Raw genomic sequence first — 18,729 nt, forward strand, 5'->3', positions numbered from 1 at the left:
CTAAAAGCCGAATCCTATCCAACTTTCCAGCTCCAGTGTAGCCACAATGCAGCCCCATGGTAATGGAACACATGTTCCCATACCTTGAGAAGGCCGCAGGGACTGCCCCTCCACCACAGGATGCAGCGCACACCCTATGAGCACAACTGCACTAGCACTGAAAAATTGGATAGGGTTGGGCCCTAAGAGTATTTATATACCGTTGCATGTAAATGTATTTTGTATACCATGCAAAAAAAATGCAAAAGTTATTGCTATATTATTAAGAGTATTTATATACTGCTTTTCAACAAAAACAAAAGTTCACAAAGTGATTTACAGATAAAATCAAATAACTAAATGCCTCCCTGTCCTAAAAGGGCTCACAATCAGTAGCGTAGCCAGAGGGGGTGCAAAGCACTAAGTTTTGCACGGCGCTTCACCACAGTGTGCAAGTGGCCCCTCTTGTTTGGGGTCATTCTGGGCCTCCAGAGCAAAACGGAGGGCAGGAGGTGTGGTCTAGAGGGTAGAGCCTCCATTTGCCTGAAGATTAACATCCACAAGGTCGCCAGTTCGCACCGGCACCGTGCGACCTTGAAGCAGCTGGCAAGCTGCAGCTGAACTGTTCCATCTGCTCGGAGCATGGGAGGATGGAGGCCAGAATGTTAAACCAGTTCGGAGTGCAACACCTTGAATGTAGTGGTTCTTGAAAGAAAGAACCTTCTTTCAATTTGTAAAAATCCCTGCGTGGATTTAATAAGCCTGCCTTTGTAAACCGCCTTGAATAAAGTCTTGAATAAAGACCAAGAAAGGCGGTATATAAATACTGTATATTATTATATTATTATTATTATTACCCCGCCAGCAATGGCCAGCAATGTGAATAACACACAATACCACAAGGTAAAAACCACACAAGTACATCATGAAGAAAAGTTCCAACACGGCCTTCTCTCTGTTGTCTGCATTTTCTTCTTTCAGGGAGAGGTGTTGTTTTGTGTATGTGTGTTTTAAGTACACAAACATTCAAAATTTTGATCTGAAACCAGTTGTGGTTCAGTCCAACTCAGATCTGTACCACCTCAATAGTTACAATTTGTATTTCAAAAGATGGACTTTGCAGCATGAGAATGTTGGCTACTAGGGTGTGCATGTGGTGCAGCAGCCAGATGCCCATGTGCACATATTCTACCCTTTTGCCTTTTTTCAGTGGTGTCCAGATCGTATATGAACACATTACACTGCCAAGTCAGATGGACCATTGGTCCATCCAGTTCTACACTGGCTGGTAGCCACTGTCCCAGGTAAAAGACAAGGTTCTTTCCCAAACCTACCTGTAGATGCCAGGGATCAAATCTAGATCCTTCTGCATGCTTCACAGGTGCTCCACCACTAAGCTAAGGTCCTTTCCATAAGATCCATTTCCCCCCAGATCTTAATGCAATCTAGTCTCCCTTTCTTGATGGGCAGTTTCTGTTCATCCACCGCCCACACCTTTTTCCTGGACAGAGGGGATACCTTGTCCACCACCACGCATTGTGGCTGGGGTGTCTTGCCAATTTCCTGGCCCTTCAGCACCAGGAACAATGGAAAAAGAATGACTCTTTTATTTATAGCTGAACATATCTTAATAAGTTGCAGCCCAGCTCTTCAGGGGGCTAATCTTTGACAGGCTCTTCAAAATGAAGGCTTGTGTGATGTGAGAGGCTACTTAACAGGAAATATGACCTCATTCTGTCTCTGTTTCCTATTGCACAGCCTGTTTTCAAAAGGAAACAAGCAAGCTTTCAGTGTTCCTTCTGTCCTTTTGCTTCTGCTATTTGAACAGTTACGACCCTTGGTCTCTGCTGTTGGATGGATAAACTGCTGGTGTGCTTTTTGTGACAATCAACATGGCTTTTCCAGGTCTGTGAGGTTTTACTCCGTATAATGTTTTCTGGACAGAGTTGTCATCAGATCTCTGAAGAAAAAATTTCTCCACTCATTGTCAAGATGGGAATTTCTATGGGTGCAGTACAAATTCCATTGAACTTCTTTTCATTCCAAAGCGATTCAAAGCCAATGAGAGATGAATGCAAACTAAATCTGTTATGATTCTTTGTGTAACTATGTGTAATGATGTGACAAATGATCAATATTTGAATGACTCAGATTAAGATATTTTATTTTGTTAGTTGTCTCTTTGACAGGCTATCTTTTTTGTTTTTGCTTGCTTAATCCCAGATTTCTACTGGGATTTTCTACCTCTCTGCCTCCACACATTTTGACAGGCATATTCACAAATGTTGACTGGGCAAATAATATGATGAAAAGAAAATAGTGAGATATCCATTTAGGCAGAGTTGCTGATTTAAAGATGACTGCACATTCTTAGACATGTCTATTCAAAATAAATTCCATTATGTACCATGGGGCTTAATCCCAGTAAAGTGTGTATATATCCTAAACACAGTTTCAAGGAAGTAATCCCCATTGATTGGTGAGACTTACTTCTGTAAAATCATAGGTTTGCACTATTATGAGGAAAAATGATCAGAATGCCTTGGCTTCCAAAGTGTTTTAATAGTTTGAGGCCACAATACTAAATATACTGATTTAGGGCACAATCCTATGTAGGCCTACTAAGAAGTAAGTCCTATTGAGTTCAATGGGACTTACTTACAGGTTAGGATTGCAGCCTGAGAAGCAAACCCTGTTTAAGTCAACAAACTTTCCTTCCGAGTAAATCAAGACTTCCAACTCTGATTAGGATTGGGCTGATTATATGTTTGCTCACTTTGTATACCAGCTTGTGATGTGTACTGAACATGTAACGTTAAAGTTTTGCTAGCTTAGCAAAGTGGCTAAGGCTGGAATTATGCTCATAGCCTTTTGCTGAGATCTTTGCCTACCCAAGAGTTTACATCGACTATAAGCACCAAACAGGACACAAACCCAGGATTCTGAATTTAAGTTAAGCCCCATGCCACATAAAGTGTACATGATTTCCCTCGGGCTTGCAAATGAACCTCACTGATTTCCTTCTGGCTGCCTTGGCTTCAGTCATTAAAAATCAAAGGTCTGTAAATGTTTGAAAGGTAATACTACTGCACAGTAAAGCAGATCAAAGATGTAACCCATCAAATGATTTGCCCATAATGCAGCTGTAAATTGAAAGCTGATATTGCTAATAACCTTTTTATTTGGCTTTTGTCCACAGGTTTTTTAAATTAATCTGACGCTCACCTTGTGTACAGTCTCCCCACTGGTGGCCTGAGTTCACCAGTCGAATCAGTGATTACATTGCTGATGTAATCCTAGGACTAGACACCTGTGACTGGCTCATATGTACATACTAACATACATGCCTAGGTGTTTGTAGGTGCTTCTGTGTATGTGTTTATGTATACCTTTTGAAATGCAGGGTTGGTGGATAGGTGACAAGCTAAAGTTCATTTATTGTATGAGAAGTTTTTAAATGCCAGATTTCATTAATTAACCTATTGCAATTCATACACTGGGAGATGGGCAGGAATGAATTGTGTAGAGGTCTATCAATGGCTACTACTCATGATGTACTTCCAAGCAGAGGGGCAGTAATGCCTTTGAATACCAGTTGCAGGGTAGCAATGGAGGGACAAAAGTGTGCCTTTCCCTACTGCTTGTGGGCTTTCCAAAGGCAGCTGATAGACCACAATGGGAAACAGGATGCTGGACTAGTTGGGCCTTTGGTCTGATCCAAAAGAGTCTGGTCTTCACATGTGTTTCAAAAATAACAATATCTTTTAATATATATTTTCAGGGTGTTATCAGTATGGTGGTTTCCAAAATACAAGAGACTAGGTTTCCGCCCCAAAGAGCATACAGTGCAAATGTTGACACAGGAGTGTGATAGAGGAAGGGAAGGCATATAGAGGTGGGGTAAACAGAGGAAGAATATGCACAGATTGCAATTATACATTGTTACAGTGGCATGTCTGGACCAGGGGATTATGTCAAAGGCTTACTGTGGCTTTCAAGAGTCAATAAGAGATTCTTTTCATAGAAGGAAATGCTGCAGGCAGGCTTTTAAGAGTGTTTTTTGGGGGGGGATTAAACAAATAGAGAATTGAATATTTTACTTGCTACTATGGCTGTCACAAAAAGTGGGTCCTGTCAGGTTCAGGGCGAGGTGATGTGTGTGCAGGATGCAGCCCTGGCTCTTCAAGATCAAAGGTTACGGTATAAAAGCCCAGAAGCAGTTCCTGAGAAGATATGGAAAAATGAAAGGAAACAGGAAGCGGGGGGGGGGGAGCCTAATCGTGGAATCAAGTTCTAGCATGATTTAATTCTGGAAGGAGAGGTTGGATTTTGATGCATTTATGTGTTAGGCATCCCTGAAGTTCGGCATCTGAGAGAACTATCTTTATCCAATATTTGTGTTGCACCTGACAGCAGCTATTGACTTCAGATAAGTGCCTTGACCCTAAGCAATGAGTCAGTGTTGGAACATGTGATAATCTGTTGTCTGCTTCAACAGGTCCTGCGCTGTTTGAAAAGGAGCCTAGGAAGAGTCTGCTGTTTGAAAAGGAGCCTAGGAAGAGTCTGGCATTGGAATACATTTTCCCCAGGTAATCCATTAATGAATTAGAGTACATCACGTTTCTACAACAACACTAGGGGAAGTGTACTAAATCTATGCATTGATCCTGTATTTATTTAATTCAGTTCTCCAGAGTTGAATCAAACCTATGCCACTGTAAAGCCCTTGCTAATGTTAGAGATCCAGGTGTGCAGAAGTAAAGTTTCGAGCACTCCTTTCTTTCACGCGCATGCCAGCGCTGTGTCTTTCATGCATTAATGGGGGATTTCTAGGTAAGTTGGCCAGTGTGGGGCTGGTTACAGCAACTTGGTGTACTTCAGGCATACAAAAAACACACCAGCTCCAATCACAGGCTGAAAGTCATGTGGCATTTGAGCCCGGAAACAAGGTTGATAAGTTATTTTAATGAAATGATGATCCCCTGCCAGATCTCTGTGGGACTCCAGATATTCTGTGGAATTTAGTCTGTGGAACTCCTTGCCACAGGATGTGGTGATGGCATTAGGCTTGGATGCCTTTAAAAGGGGATTGGACAAATTTGTGGAGGAAAAGTCCATTACAGGTTAAAAGCTGTGATGGGTATGTGCAACCTCCTGATTTTAGAAGTGGACTTCCTCAGAATGCCAGGTGCAAGGGAGGGCACCAGGATGCAGGTCTCCTGTTGTCTTGTGTGCTCCCTGGAGCATCTGGTAGGCCACTGTGAGATACAAGAAGCTGTGCTAGGTGTGCTTTTGGCATGATCCAGAGAGGCTTTTCTTATGCTCTTATATGTGAAGAACAATATTTTGTTTCTGGTCATTTCAGTTACACAGATGCCTTCCTGGATCACAAGGGCTCCTACAAACTTTGTTCCATCGACCCCTGGACAGACTGTGTCATCGCATGCCGTCGGAGCCCTCGGCTTCTCACTAATGGCTACTACACATTCACAGAGGACAGTTTTCTGTCTGATGAAGATGGCAACATCACACTGAGCCCATCACAGACAAGTATTACCTATAAAGAAAAATCAGTAAAGTAAGTGCAGGCGCTTGAATATGGTTTATTTTTTGCATGAATACTCCTCCTACATTTTGTACAGTTACTTTTATGCTCCTTTTTAATTAATCTGTTCTGGAGATCTACAACTCTCAATCCAATGATCCCCAAAATCGATGTGAAACTGTTGTGTACTGAGTCAGAGCATTAGTCCCTCTAACTTAGAAATATGTACACCGACTAGGAAAGTCTGTTCTGGACTTTGGCCAACCTGGAGATATTAGACACCGAACCTGGGACCTTCTGCATGCAAAGCATTTGCTGTGCCACTGAGCTATGGCATCATCCTAAAAGGTGGTTTATAACAGATTGCTATAATACAAAAAAAAGCAACAAGGAAATCTCACGTATACCCATGAACCTTGTGACTGATAGCAGAGACCAGAATAATCTTCTCTCCTCACTACAGCAGTCCCAGGGCAACTAGCAGTTGAAGCTGAGGTGTTTTTGGCCAGGGTGAGAAAAGCAAGTATTTTGCAGCTGCTTCTTCTCTGTCTAAAGATTGGGCTAGCCTTGGCTTCCACTTGCTGTGACGTTCTCCTTGAAAGACAAGGGACGCCGCCTCCCTGTTGTCCCTGGTCCTTCATAGCTTCTGCCTCCAACATGTTTTGAGCTACGTCTGTGGTTGTAGCCACATATTCACACGCGCTTTCAATTTCCATTCATTCTTCCTAACTATAAGAAGATTAAGGGTGCAGTCCTAACCCCTTCAGTCAGTGCTTTCCAGTGCTTTCCAGTGCTTTCCCATGCCAATGGGACATGTGCCGCATCCTGCAGTTGGGTGTCACTCATGGAGGCCTCCTCAAAGTAAGGGAATGTTTGTTCCCTTACTTCAGAGCCGCATTGCCCTTATGTCAGTATTGGAAAGCACAGACATAAGGGGTTAGGATTGTGCCCTAAGGCTGCAATCCTATCCACACTTACCTAGGAGTAAGACCCATTGACTATAATGGGACTTACTTCTGAGTAGACATGCATAGGCTTGGGCTAGAAGTGCTGTTCATGTAGTCCTGAGCAAGATGTTTTAGCTTTTTGCCTCTGATACTGCCAAGGAATAAGTAAAAGGTTTTTTTACATACCTGTTGTTGGTCACTTCTCTGTTGGTATGACTGCCTGCTATGGAGAAGCAGGGGATAGGATCAGGCTGTTAAGCAGTAAACAAGCTGTATATCTTGACCATTAAAGGCCACTTTTATGGTGTTCTCTTTTATTTTTCTCTTTTTACACCACCAGAATATTCAGGAGGAGAAAGAAAATCCGCCGGTCCCTTGTTGGGCTGTTCAATGTTAGTGCCTCGAATTTGTGGCTGAACAGCACTGCTTGTAATGATATAGAGTCACTGCATGGAGAGGATGCCTGGCTTGAAGGTGGCAGTAAGGTGGATGCCAGTCAGTACTATGGCAATGGTGAGCAGTAACTTTACTTCATTGTACTGCTGGTATAATAGGATTTGCTTCTGTAAAAGTAAGGCCTACAAGCAGAGGAGCAATGCACTGCCCCAAAGCCTGACATCAGTCACTTCTGAGTGCTTCCCAGAGGAGGTGGTGCTTGCAGCGATGGCTTTGTGCCCCTATTCTGTCTTCTGTGCAAGCCTCCAGTGCCTCTTCTGTAACTAGGGTGAAGCCTGAGGGGCAGTCATATGCCCCCCCTTGGTGTAGCACCTGTGGCAGGCACCCCACAGCCTCTGCCCTAGTTATGCCGCTGCCAACAGCTGACCATATTTATAGGAATATGATAGGAGCCAAGGATGTAAACAAGATATAAGGAACCTATATCAGTCAAGTTTTCTAGCTTCAAGAAGTCTTTCCATGTCAACTTCTCAGAGGAGTAATATTTGCCAATCTGTGTGCTGCAGAGGATTCTGGGACATATTCTAGTATGAACACTGAGTTCATGCAGGGTACCATCCAGACCTGTTAGGCCCCATATACCTGCATGTGAACTGATAGTTCCCCCACAATGCCCCTTTATGTACCCAGTGATTCTCAGTGGCTATAGGGCATTGGTTCCCAAACTGTGGCTCACTGGGGAGCCACAGAAACCAGTCAGGAGAGCCATGGAACCCTCATAAAAAACCTGTCACCCTATACAATGTATAGGATTGTAGCCCTAATGGGGAGCCATCCCCAGTAGGTCAAGGGACCCACCAGTCAAAAACATTTGGGAACCACTACTGTAGGGGAATATTAGTAGAGGAGAACACTGCTTTCAAGGACTTGTTTATGGCACTACTGATCACAGAGGCATTACCAATCTCATTGCCTGGTGGCGCTTTAGAACTAACAGAGAATCAGCGATTTCCTCATAACTAACAGAAATTTTCCTCCTCTTGTTGCCAAGCTCAAGTGTCTGTGAACTGATAACATTGGAAACCTATGGCCTGAATAAGAACAATTATTTTTTTAAATTAAGAAACTAGAATTAATACCTTCTTGAATTAATAACATCCTTATATTACCCCTAATCCCCTTAAAGCACTTTGCTGTGCTCACGGTCAGGGTACCTAAAGGCAGTTAAATGTTATGTAAGTCATAGCAATCTTGAATATCCACCTCCAGCTAAGGAAAGTCTTGGATGGGCAGAGCTGAGTGGGTCAGCTGAGTGGAGTTTGGAGCACTGCCTCATAGGGATGATGCCCACCAACAATAATTTTTTTTTAAACCATGTTGTGGCCCACAGGGAGACCGTGGAGCCTTAGCAGGAGTCCAGGTAGAGAAATAGGACCATGGACAGCTCACCATGGAGCTGGGTAGATTCAAGCTTAAAACTGTGTTCTTTTTTTTAACTTGAAAAAATCAACAAGTGACATTTCTAGCAGGTTGCAACGCGGTTATTTTAAAAACCACAAACTGTTGTCCCCTCACTGAAATCAATTGTATGGGTGTTGCCATGTTGTCACCATACACTCTGTGGTGGCACTGTGGAGGCCACCATGTTTCCGACAGGTTCCTGCATTCATTTTGAGTGAAAATAGGCGGAAGTGACATAAGCATGGTGGCAGTCATCTTTTCTAGCTCCGAGTTCGCTAGGAAAATTTCTAGCATGGCTAGCACACTAGAATCTAAAAAAAGAATGTGACCTGAGTGTGCTGGAAGCTTTAGAAAACAAACAAAAAAAAAACAAAACCACTCTCTAGTGCAGTGGTTCTCACTCCTTTAGTGCCAAGACCCACTTTTTAGAATGAGAATCTTTCAGGACCCACTAGAAGTGATGTCATGACTGGAAGTGACATCATCAAACAAGAAAATTTTTAACACTCCTAGACTGCAATTCTACCCACGTTTACCCAGGAGTAAGTCCCATTAACTATTGTTAAAAGCATCTTCATAGCAGCCTGTTAAACATACAGCTATGTTACATTTCCTCAAATGCAGTCACTTACCAGGGTAGCATCAAGTCTAATATGTTAAAAATATAATATTGAAATGAATGGGGACCCACCTGAAATTGGTTCGCAACCCACCTAGTGGGTCCCGACCCACAGTTTGAGAAACACTGCTCTAGTGCTTCTAGCTCTAGAAGCTAAAAAAAGAATGCATGCAGATACAAGGCACCCATGAGCCACAAGCAATAATCTGGAGCTAACCAAAGGTCTAAAATAATTCTATTGTCCCATTGGCATTTCCACCTTTTCTGCATTTGAAGACATGGTTGGATGGTTGGTGTTTAAAGGGGCCATGTCCTGTTTCTCAGACATGATATCTCAGAGAGCTGGGGAGCTTTTTGTCTTGCGAAGGAGATCTGAAGAGTCTTCAGTTATAAGAGAGGGACAGGCTATCTCTTTAGATTGCATCAGTGAAGGCATTGCAGTCACCGGGGGGGGGGGGCCTAACTTCTGGTATGATTTTTCTGGGGATGAATCTGGCACCACTCTTCCCTGTGTGTTCTCAGATCCCTCCTCTGAAAGTAGAGTGTCTCACCAGTGGTCACATCCTGGCTGTGGCCATTTCTGATCATAGAAGTTGGGAGTAACTTCAGCTCATCTAGCCCAGTCACCTCCTCAGCGCAAGCAATTTCAGCATCCCGAACAGATGGCCATCCAGACTCTGCTTGAAAATCTCCAATGAGGGAAAGCCCAGCACTGCATGAAGCAGATGGGCTCTTTCTTCATGTCACTGAAGAATTCCTGATAAGCTTTCACAGAATTCTGAATCACAGATTAAGAACCACTTATATAATACATCCAGACAAAGTTTTGCCAAATTCCCTTTCCAAACTGGGTCTAGAGGACTTATGCCCACTTTGAGCTAATTAAGTCCCCCTGGCTCAAACACAGCTAGCTATAGCGGTGCACAAAACTACTATTGAACCCCAGCACCAGTTGGAAGGTAACCAGTAGATACTCCTTCCCTCTCCAGCTGCAACAACACATTGGGTCTCAGTAGCTCTTGGCCATGGCAGCCACATACCAGTCTCCAGCAGTATCTGTTTCTCCAGTCTCCGGTCGGTCAGCAAGCCAACCCATTGGTCAGTCCTCTTTCCTCCAAACTCCTTCCTTTTACACTCGCACACTCTCCTTTCTCCAGATGCTGCTTTTATCCCCAAAAGCCCTGCTGTCTCCAAGTGGCTGCAGTTTTGCAGTACACTCACTGCTGTCTAATGCTCTGGTGTTAACACCATGCTTCTCACACCTGCCAGAGCAAGCGCCACTGTTGACACCACAACCTAGCTCCTTGAGGGATCTTGTGCATTAAAACATTTTAAAAGTTTTTACAGTATTTGTTCAGCAGTTTCCTCTGTATCAATCTCTGAAAGCTGTTTTAATTTTAACTATCAGCATAATTTGCAAAAGCTTTCCTGTGTAAACATCTACAGTCCATTGTTATCAGTTAACATTTTTGTGTCATCCTTGGCTAATATATTTATAGACTTTTGAAGTACGGTACTGGATACAAGTACTGGATACAAGTACAAGTTTTATACATTTTTTTTACAGACACCATTGGTGTTTCTTTGGAATGCACAACCCAAACAGCAGAAATATATAATTTAGCACGCAACAAACCTACTTCTTTAACAGATGTAATTTTCATAAAATCAGGACAATAGATGCGTTCAGCTCCTTTCCCCTTTCTCTTGGCAGAACAAGAGTACTTCCATGAAAAATCTCTGGCGTCATCAAGTGAGTTAAATTATTTTCCTAATTACAGGAAATAATATATCTTTACTTGCTTATTAAAGGTATGTTCTCATACTGTTCAGCATGCCAGCAAGGTTCTATCAGTCCTTGGATGGAAGCCTCCTGCAGCCCAGAATAAGCTGCAGAGAATCTTGGGATTGCATGTTACCCCTCCCCTTCTCTCCCTCTCCCTCATGAGCAAAGAAAGGACATTCAAAGCTTCCATTTCCACTTGTGTTCCAAACTAGAACTTCCTGCTTCATCCAAATATGAGGAAAATATGGTTTACACAAACCAGAGTTAGCCAACAAACCAGGATATCAAACAGGGAAAAGATGTGTGAATGTGCAAGCTCAATGCCTACCATAGCACATTCTCAGGATGGTAAACCATGGTGTAAAGTTATGGTAATGTAGTGCATATGGTATAGTAGTGCATTCTCAGGATGGTAAACCATGGTGAATTGGCCTTCATGCTCTGCCTTGAATCTGAACTTTAATGACTGGGAAAAACCTAATCCTACATAACTAGCCTATCATTTCAAGGAAAATGGATGTTGAATTTTGAAATGCCCCTGAACATTTTGGCCAACAATTGTTACCCTGAATGTTTTTTAGAACCAGTTATTTGTTTATTAGAACCAGTTTATTAGTTCCAGCCCAGTGGCAAAGCTAGAAGGGGGTGCAAAGCACTAAGTTTTGCAGGGAGCCATTCTGGACAGGGGAGCAAAATGCCTGTTTTGCTCCCCTGATTGGAATGGCTCTGAAGGGGAGGGGGAGGGACTGCTTGCATGCTGTGGTGAGGCTCCCTGCAAAATGTATTGCTTTGCACCCCTCTAGCTATGCCACTGGCTCTAGAATGAGTGCCGGAATATTTTTTCAGGACCTTCTGTGTGCTACAGTTTGTTTCACATGTTTTCTGATAGATTTCAGAAGAAAACTGTTTATGGAAGAATTTTATAGCAAGCAAAAAAAAAAAAAAAGTCCTGAAGGCTGTTTGGGGAAAAAAAAAATACAGAAATAAGATTCAAAACAATACTAACACTAGTAAGATAAATGCTTTTCTAACACCTCTGGTAGGGTTGAAGCAACACTTGTCCTTGGTAGGGTTGAAAAGAACAACAACAACAGGGAGATTAGATCAGTTGATGACCTAATTCCCCTCTTGGCCAGCATCAATGCTTTAGAGTCCTAGATGGCGTCACCTCAATGATATGACTGTGTTGCTTCACTGTTCATTCCTCCTCAGCCTTGCCTGCATTAGAAACTTTCTGCATTGCCAGTTGAGATGGCTGGATGAATGAACATGCAGTCTGCTGGATTAACAATGCACTGCCCCAATTATTATTTGCAGGGGGTTTATGGGGAAAGCTTTACTTTTCCTCAGACAATATAGCTTGTAGAGGAGCAAGATGAAGTGGAGAAGAAGTGGGCGGCATGGGGGGGGATTGTTTAACCATTTCCACATCCACTACCTCATCACTCCAAACCATCTCCCTGAACCAGTTCTTCCCCTTCCCAAATGCACAACCAAGCCATCACGCAATAGTCACTGCTATAATCATGTTAAAAACAAGATGGTGCAAAGCAGTTCTTTAGCTGAATTCAATCTCCAAGGGCAGCAGTTCCCAAACTTTCCCGGGTAATATAGTCCAAAGCCTCTTCTTCCCAGCTCTCCTGAGCACTGCCATCTTGGATTGTACGCGATCTTGCCCGATTCGCGTGAGATTTTGTGAGATCCAAGACAGCAGCACCCAGGAGAGCAGAAGAAGAGGCCACTGGAGACATCTCGCAGTGCCCCCATGAGTTCATCATGGGGCCTGAGGGCACTTCGGCACTCAGTTTGGGAACCACTGTCCTAGGGGCAAGAAACATGTCAATGAGTGAATGATTGACTGCCAGGCAGCAGAGAGGTAGGTGAGGGCGTGGAGCGAGGCAGGGAGGATGAGAGCAGTCTTCCAAAGCTGATCCTGAAACAAATGGGTTAGTCTTTAGGGTGCTACAACTGTCTTTGTTGGTTTTGCTGCAACAGACTAACAGCCTAGTTCTGAGCTTCCCGGCGCCCGCTGGAGTAGTGGTGCCAAAGTGGCTACTGCTGTATCCAATGGGCGCAGGGAAGCAACCAACCGTCTCCTTTCCCCCTTCTCTCCCCCTGGGGAGAGCCCCAAATGGGGCTTCTCAAGTCTCTGCTGGTTATTTTGCTGGTACAGAGTTGAGAGATTCAGGATCCGGTGAAGCTGAGTTCTGCCAATCCTGCACCCTCCTACCCCGGATTTTATGTGCTTTACGGCATTTACTGCACCCAGCACCAGTGCTAGGGCTCAGCACCGGCACTAACCAGGTTCAGGATTGGACCCTAACATGACTACTGGAAAGTCATTATTTAGTAGCTCAGCATTCATATGTTAAATAGGCAAATGTACCGTTTCAAAACAGAGACATTGGTAGGAAAGTATGATTTTTCCATGTATATTAACAATAACTTTGTTCTGTTTATGTTAGAAACTTTTCCAGTGAAAAATAACCTTTCTCAAATGGTCATGCTGTCTGCATGTTTCATCATTTCTCTGTTTGCAAGGTAAGTTTAATAACTTTTGATTTAATGATGTTGGAGCCCTTTTTACGCCATCCTGCCGGTCCATTTATTGATCCCCTTTTCGTTCTGCTTAGTGATAATCAAGCAAACATTACTATAGCAGTTGCTAGTTTTTTATCCCAAATTATTAAAATATCCCCCCCTTCCTAAAAAATTTCCTTTTACTTTTTCTTTCTTCCTCTTCTATTTTTGGATTATTTCCCTCCTCCCTGCCTCATTATGTTTATCCTTTTAGTGATTGTTATAATTTTGTTTTGTTTTATTTTGTTTATTTGTTATATGCCAATAAAGGTTGTGAAGTGAAGATGATGATTTAATGATGCTTTAATATAAAACTGCCTTGAGTCCCTTCCAGGAGAAAGGTGGGGTAACAAAGTTATTATTATTATTTAAAACATTTAAAAATTTGCAAATCTGACATACAGCACAATCCTTGACAGGTGACTAGCCATTTGCCCCCGGAATGGTTTTGAATTACCAGCAAACCCTCCGTGCTGGCTTCATGGCACATTGTAATTCAAACTTGTGATATTATTGATATTTTAAAAATGTGTATCTTTATCTTTTATTAACAAATAACTCAAAGCTGCTAAGAAAGGTTTTGTAAAAATTAAACAGCCACACACCAAAACCAAATCAGATTTATATAGCAAAACTTAGGTTTTAACAAAAATAAACCAAAATGTAGCCTATAGGGACTATAAAATTGCTAACAGGGACTATAAAATTGATCACAGCCATGGTGTTGGGAGAAGGGAGTGTCTAATCCAGCCATTTTCAACCACTGTGCACATTGGTGTGCCGTGAGTGGTCCGCAGGTGTGCCACAGGAATTTGGAGGAAGGTAATTTATTAATAGGGCCAAGGGGGGATGTGAACCCCACTGGCAGCATAGCGTGCCTTGTTAATTGTTAAAAACCTGATGGTGTACCTTGACAATTTTAGTGCCTTGTCAATGTGCCATGAGATGAAAAAGGTTGAAAATTGCTGGTCTAACGATTCCTCAGGCCGTTTTTGTGATCAACATTACCTCCTGCCCTCTGCGTTCCTACTTGGGAACCAAAAAAGGGGGGGGGGAATTTGGGCCAGAGCTGGGGTCAGGGGTTGGGGAGACAGGATTGAGGTATCTTGTCACTCTTCAATTTGATACGAGCAGCTGTATCAAAGAGACCTCACTACTCTGGGAGAGGTCACAGCGGACCTCCAGCATGTTAGGAAAAATAGCAAGGACATGTAGAGCACATGTGTATTGTTTGAATATAACGCAGGTTCCATGTGAGTTGCAGCTGGTGTCAACTGGAATTGAATAGCTTGCATAGGCTTGACCTTCAGTAAATGGGAATGATTTTTGTGGTTTCAGATTCTTTCTGGATGGACTCCTCACCACTCTGCTGAGCTCCTTGTTGTTGATCATATTAATCTGTAAGCAAAAACTTTTTCTTATGCTCACTCTCCCTCACACAGTCGTTCAAAGGATCCTGATGAACCTAAAAATGAGCAATATTCAATATTATTACGGCCAAATCAGTTATAAAATATGATGCAGGTAGAAACTGAGAGAGGAAATGAAATCAGGCAAATTGTGCAGCCAGGATCTAAATATTCATGGGTGACCTGCTTTTTTCTTTCTTTCTTCATCTTGGGTAAATCCGTTACTTAAGATACTAAAGGTATAACTTCATTTTGTTCAACACAGGTGATATTTTATGGCTCTTTTAAGTAAGGTAAGCTTGCTTTGCAACAAAATAACCCTTGACAAAGCAGCTCTTGTTGGGGAAAATCAGTTGCATGTGTTCTGTGAATCAAGAGTTGTAGGAGATTGTCTCATGGTGGGAATCATTTTTGCCAAAAGGTGGGTATAAATCTTTAAAATTTATGTAGTTTGGCCCTCAGTTAAAACTGTCCTGAGATGCTAGCTCTATTTGAGGGCCAAACTACATAAATGCATGCAACTTTACCCTACTACACCCTTTTTTTTAAAGATAAAACACTCTCAACAGTTTGAGTTGAGGTGTTTGAAAATGGTGTTATTTACCTTACTTAGAAGTAAGCCCATTGGGTTCAATAAGGCTGTAATGCTATCTTACTCACTGGAAACAAACACCTCTACGTATGAGCCATTGCTTTAGGGAAATTGGATACTGTTGTATCTTAACAAATGTGTTACTTCCTGTTTTTTGGTCCTGAAGTATGCTCTGTTGAAAAAGATTAGTACTTAGGTGATTTTAAGTGCCATAATTTCACTTTTCCTTTTTTGAAGCAGGTCTGCTGGCACTTTTGCACTAGCCACCTCTTGATGCCATCTTCTGTCCACTATAGAACTGTCCTCATCGGTTCAGCATTACTTCTGAGATACATGTATGAGTGTCTGTAGGAACATCTGTAAACTTGCTTTTTTAAATCACATGCCTTTAAGGAGTATCTGAGAAGTCAGAGCGACATGGAATGCTGTTAAACCCCTTCAGGTTCTTCTGACATCGCATCAAAATGATAATTTGCAGGACGATGGGGCAGGTGGGCAGGACTGGTACGGAGTACAAATCATATCCTTGAGTGGACCTCCTCCTCTCAGCTGTTGTAGTTCCTAAAAGGACCAAGTTTCACAAGGGATGGATGCTGCTTGTAGACTAATTTCGCTCTCTAGAAGTGTGTGCCTACTGCCCAGTGAATCCAACTGAAACACTGTGGCCAAACCGATCCCTCTCAGAAGCTCACAAAAGAAACTGTTCTCTCCCACTGTTGTTCCCCAGCAAATGATATTCAGTGTCAGTACTGTACAGCCTTTGAACATGTCAGTGCCATGAAGCCATCATGACTAACAGCCATTTGTAGACTTCTCTGCCATGAATACACCCCCTCTGTTCTGTTTCTGCATTACAGGGGAAAACAGTAGTCATGAATAATTCTTTTCTGGAATATTTGCCCACTATTATTGATCTCCTCCTTGAAGAGCCCCCCCCCCCAACAGTGTTTTCTAAGAAAGCCTAAGATTCCCTAGAATACAGTTGGAAAACTACTGCCCGTCCATCTAATGCAGTGATTTTCAAACCTTTTAGCACTGGGACCTGCTTTTTAGAATGACAATGACAATCTGTTGGCACCCACCAGAAGTGATGTCAATGACCTGGAAATGATGTCAAGGCCGTAAGTGACATCGTCAAGCAGAAAAATTTTTAACACCCCCATGAGGCAAAAATCAAATTTAATTAATTAAATTAAGTAAGAGAGTAAATTGGTAAACGGTTGGCAACCTTCAGTCTCGAAAGACTATGGTATAAGCCTACAGCACCTGGTATTCGCAGGCAGTCTCCCATCCAAGTACTAACCAGGCCTGACCCTGCTTAGCTTCCAAGATCAGATGAGAGAGAGTAAATTAAAAGTTTACAATAAATACATGTTTAAGAATTTATTTAAAATAAAGAAGAACCTAACCCTCCCAAGCAGTTGCTGATCTGTTTTTTAAAAAATTCCTCAAACATCTAAAAGGCTGCAATCCTATCCACACTTACCCAGGAGTAAGCCCCACTGACTATCATTGTTAAAAGCATATGCATAGTAGCCTGTTCACATTTTCCCAAATGCAGTCACAATCCATGGTAGCTTCAAGTCTAATATAATTAAAAATAAAATACACACTGAAATGAATGGGGACCCACCTAGTGGGCCCCAGCCCATAGTTTGAAAAACACTGAGCTAAAGCATGAGAGTTCAGCATGTTATATATATACCTATATGGACTCACCATGTTCAGTGGAGAGGCTTATACCCAAGTTACAGCCCAATCTACTCAGATTGGGTCTACTCAGAAGTAAGTCTCATTAGTGTCGATGATGCTTACTCCCAGGAAAGTGTGGATAGGATTGGGCAGTTAGAGTCCAAACCCATGAATCCGTGCACACGCAAGGCAGGTTTGCGGGGCTCACCGCCGGGCTCCCGCCAGTGCCAGCCCAGCGCTGGCCGGTGCTGGGCTAGCACAGGGCGGTCGCCCAGGTTCCACGGCTCGGTGGTTTCCCGGACTGCAGAGCAGTGGAACGGGAGGTGGGGCATGGACAGGGGTGGGGAGAAAGCGATCCAGGGAGGGGGGAGGCTGGCGGGGGGCGGAGAGAGGCGTGCCGGGGGATGGGCAGGAGGAGGATCCACAGAACTGCTCTGCAGGATCCAGGGCACTGGTGGAGGGCTGTGCGCCCTACACAAGCACCTTTTCCTTACCACCGACCTTTTGGTCAGTGGTAAAGTGAGTAGCCCCATTCCAGAGCTGCTTACCTTACTCGGGGAAAGGGGACAAACGTCCCCTTCTCCTGAGGCGCCTCCTGCGGTAGCACGGGAGGCACAGGATTCAGTGGCAGCCCTGCTCGGTGCCGCCAAGCCTGGGCGCTCCGGGCAGCTCAGGATTGGGCTGCCCTTGTGTGTAGGATTGCCACCTTTATTCACAATGGCTGCTTCGGATGATACATATTGAACAGCCCATCTTTGCAAATTTTCATTGGGAAAGTACTGTGAAAGTGCATGCTCTTCTTACTCCCAGGCATGCTGAGTCTTTTTATGGACAGCACTGACTGGACAAATGACCTCTCCCATGTTCATTTAAATGGTCATCCCCCTATGTGATTAAGCAAAAATGCTTAGTGGTCCAGGAAGTGGGCAGGGCGTGCATGCACACAGAGTGCTCACCCTGCAAATGCACAAAGAGGGGCTGGTATCAGGCCTTCACCACTAGCTTATCCAAAGGCAGTGTCCATCAAAGGTATCCTTGTGCCAAGGGCCCAGCACCCTGGGGATTCCCTCTGCTGATGCCTATCCTGGCTCCTGAGGAGGACTGGGCCTTGTCAGAAACCAACAGCTGTCAGATCCCCTCCCCTGACCTCAGTGGCCTTGTCTTGATCACCTTGCCATGGTCCCCATCACTGTCAAAGGGCAGGATAAATACATAGAGAGATGAATATTATGAGAGCACAGGATTAGACTGGACATTTCCTTTAGAAGCAAAAAAATCAGGTTCCCATTCAGTTATTGGACAAATCACCATCTCTCAGGGTAAACCTACCTCACAAGGTTGTTGTGAGGATAAAGCATCACTCTGAATACTTGGCACAGAGTTACTTGGAATAAGGACATAATATAAATAAAACATCAGCATAAGTGATACCGAGCTCTCTGTCTGACTTTGCCAGAGTAAATCTCTGAACTGCAAATTTCTTGGGGTTTGTCTTATTTGCATACAAGCATCATCTTGCATAGCTGTGGAACACTGTAATAAGCTATTCTAAGAGCACTTTGCTGAGTTTAACCAGCACGTAACATAAAGAAGCCTAACCCTAAAAGCTTGGCATACACCTGTACTGTACTGTGTTTGTAGCACCTTTTTTACAATAAAGGTATCCATTTATAACATGAATAAAGCACAAGCATTTTTTTCAGGTTGTGGAGATATTTGCTAT

General features: G+C 43.2%; 1 protein-coding gene across 3 annotated transcripts in view; it reads left to right on the forward strand.

Moving 5' to 3' along the window:
- The first annotated feature begins 1,740 nt into the window (after positions 1-1,740).
- The window catches only part of LOC136648140 (dynein axonemal assembly factor 11-like), a 58,002-nt gene continuing 41,013 nt past the window's right edge, over positions 1,741-18,729 (forward strand). For 2 of the 3 annotated variants that reach the window (XM_066624167.1, XM_066624169.1), the window contains exons 1-7: positions 1,891-1,987; positions 4,478-4,568; positions 5,345-5,557; positions 6,812-6,984; positions 10,662-10,700; positions 13,199-13,274; positions 14,652-14,713. In XM_066624167.1, the coding sequence (XP_066480264.1) occupies positions 1,909-1,987; positions 4,478-4,568; positions 5,345-5,557; positions 6,812-6,984; positions 10,662-10,700; positions 13,199-13,274; positions 14,652-14,713 (733 nt within the window). In that variant the 5' untranslated portion in view covers positions 1,891-1,908. The other variant, XM_066624168.1, reaches the window with a different exon arrangement.

Source organism: Tiliqua scincoides, chromosome 4, assembly GCF_035046505.1.
Source record: "Tiliqua scincoides isolate rTilSci1 chromosome 4, rTilSci1.hap2, whole genome shotgun sequence".
In the NCBI taxonomy this organism is placed as follows: Eukaryota; Metazoa; Chordata; class Lepidosauria; order Squamata; family Scincidae; genus Tiliqua; species Tiliqua scincoides.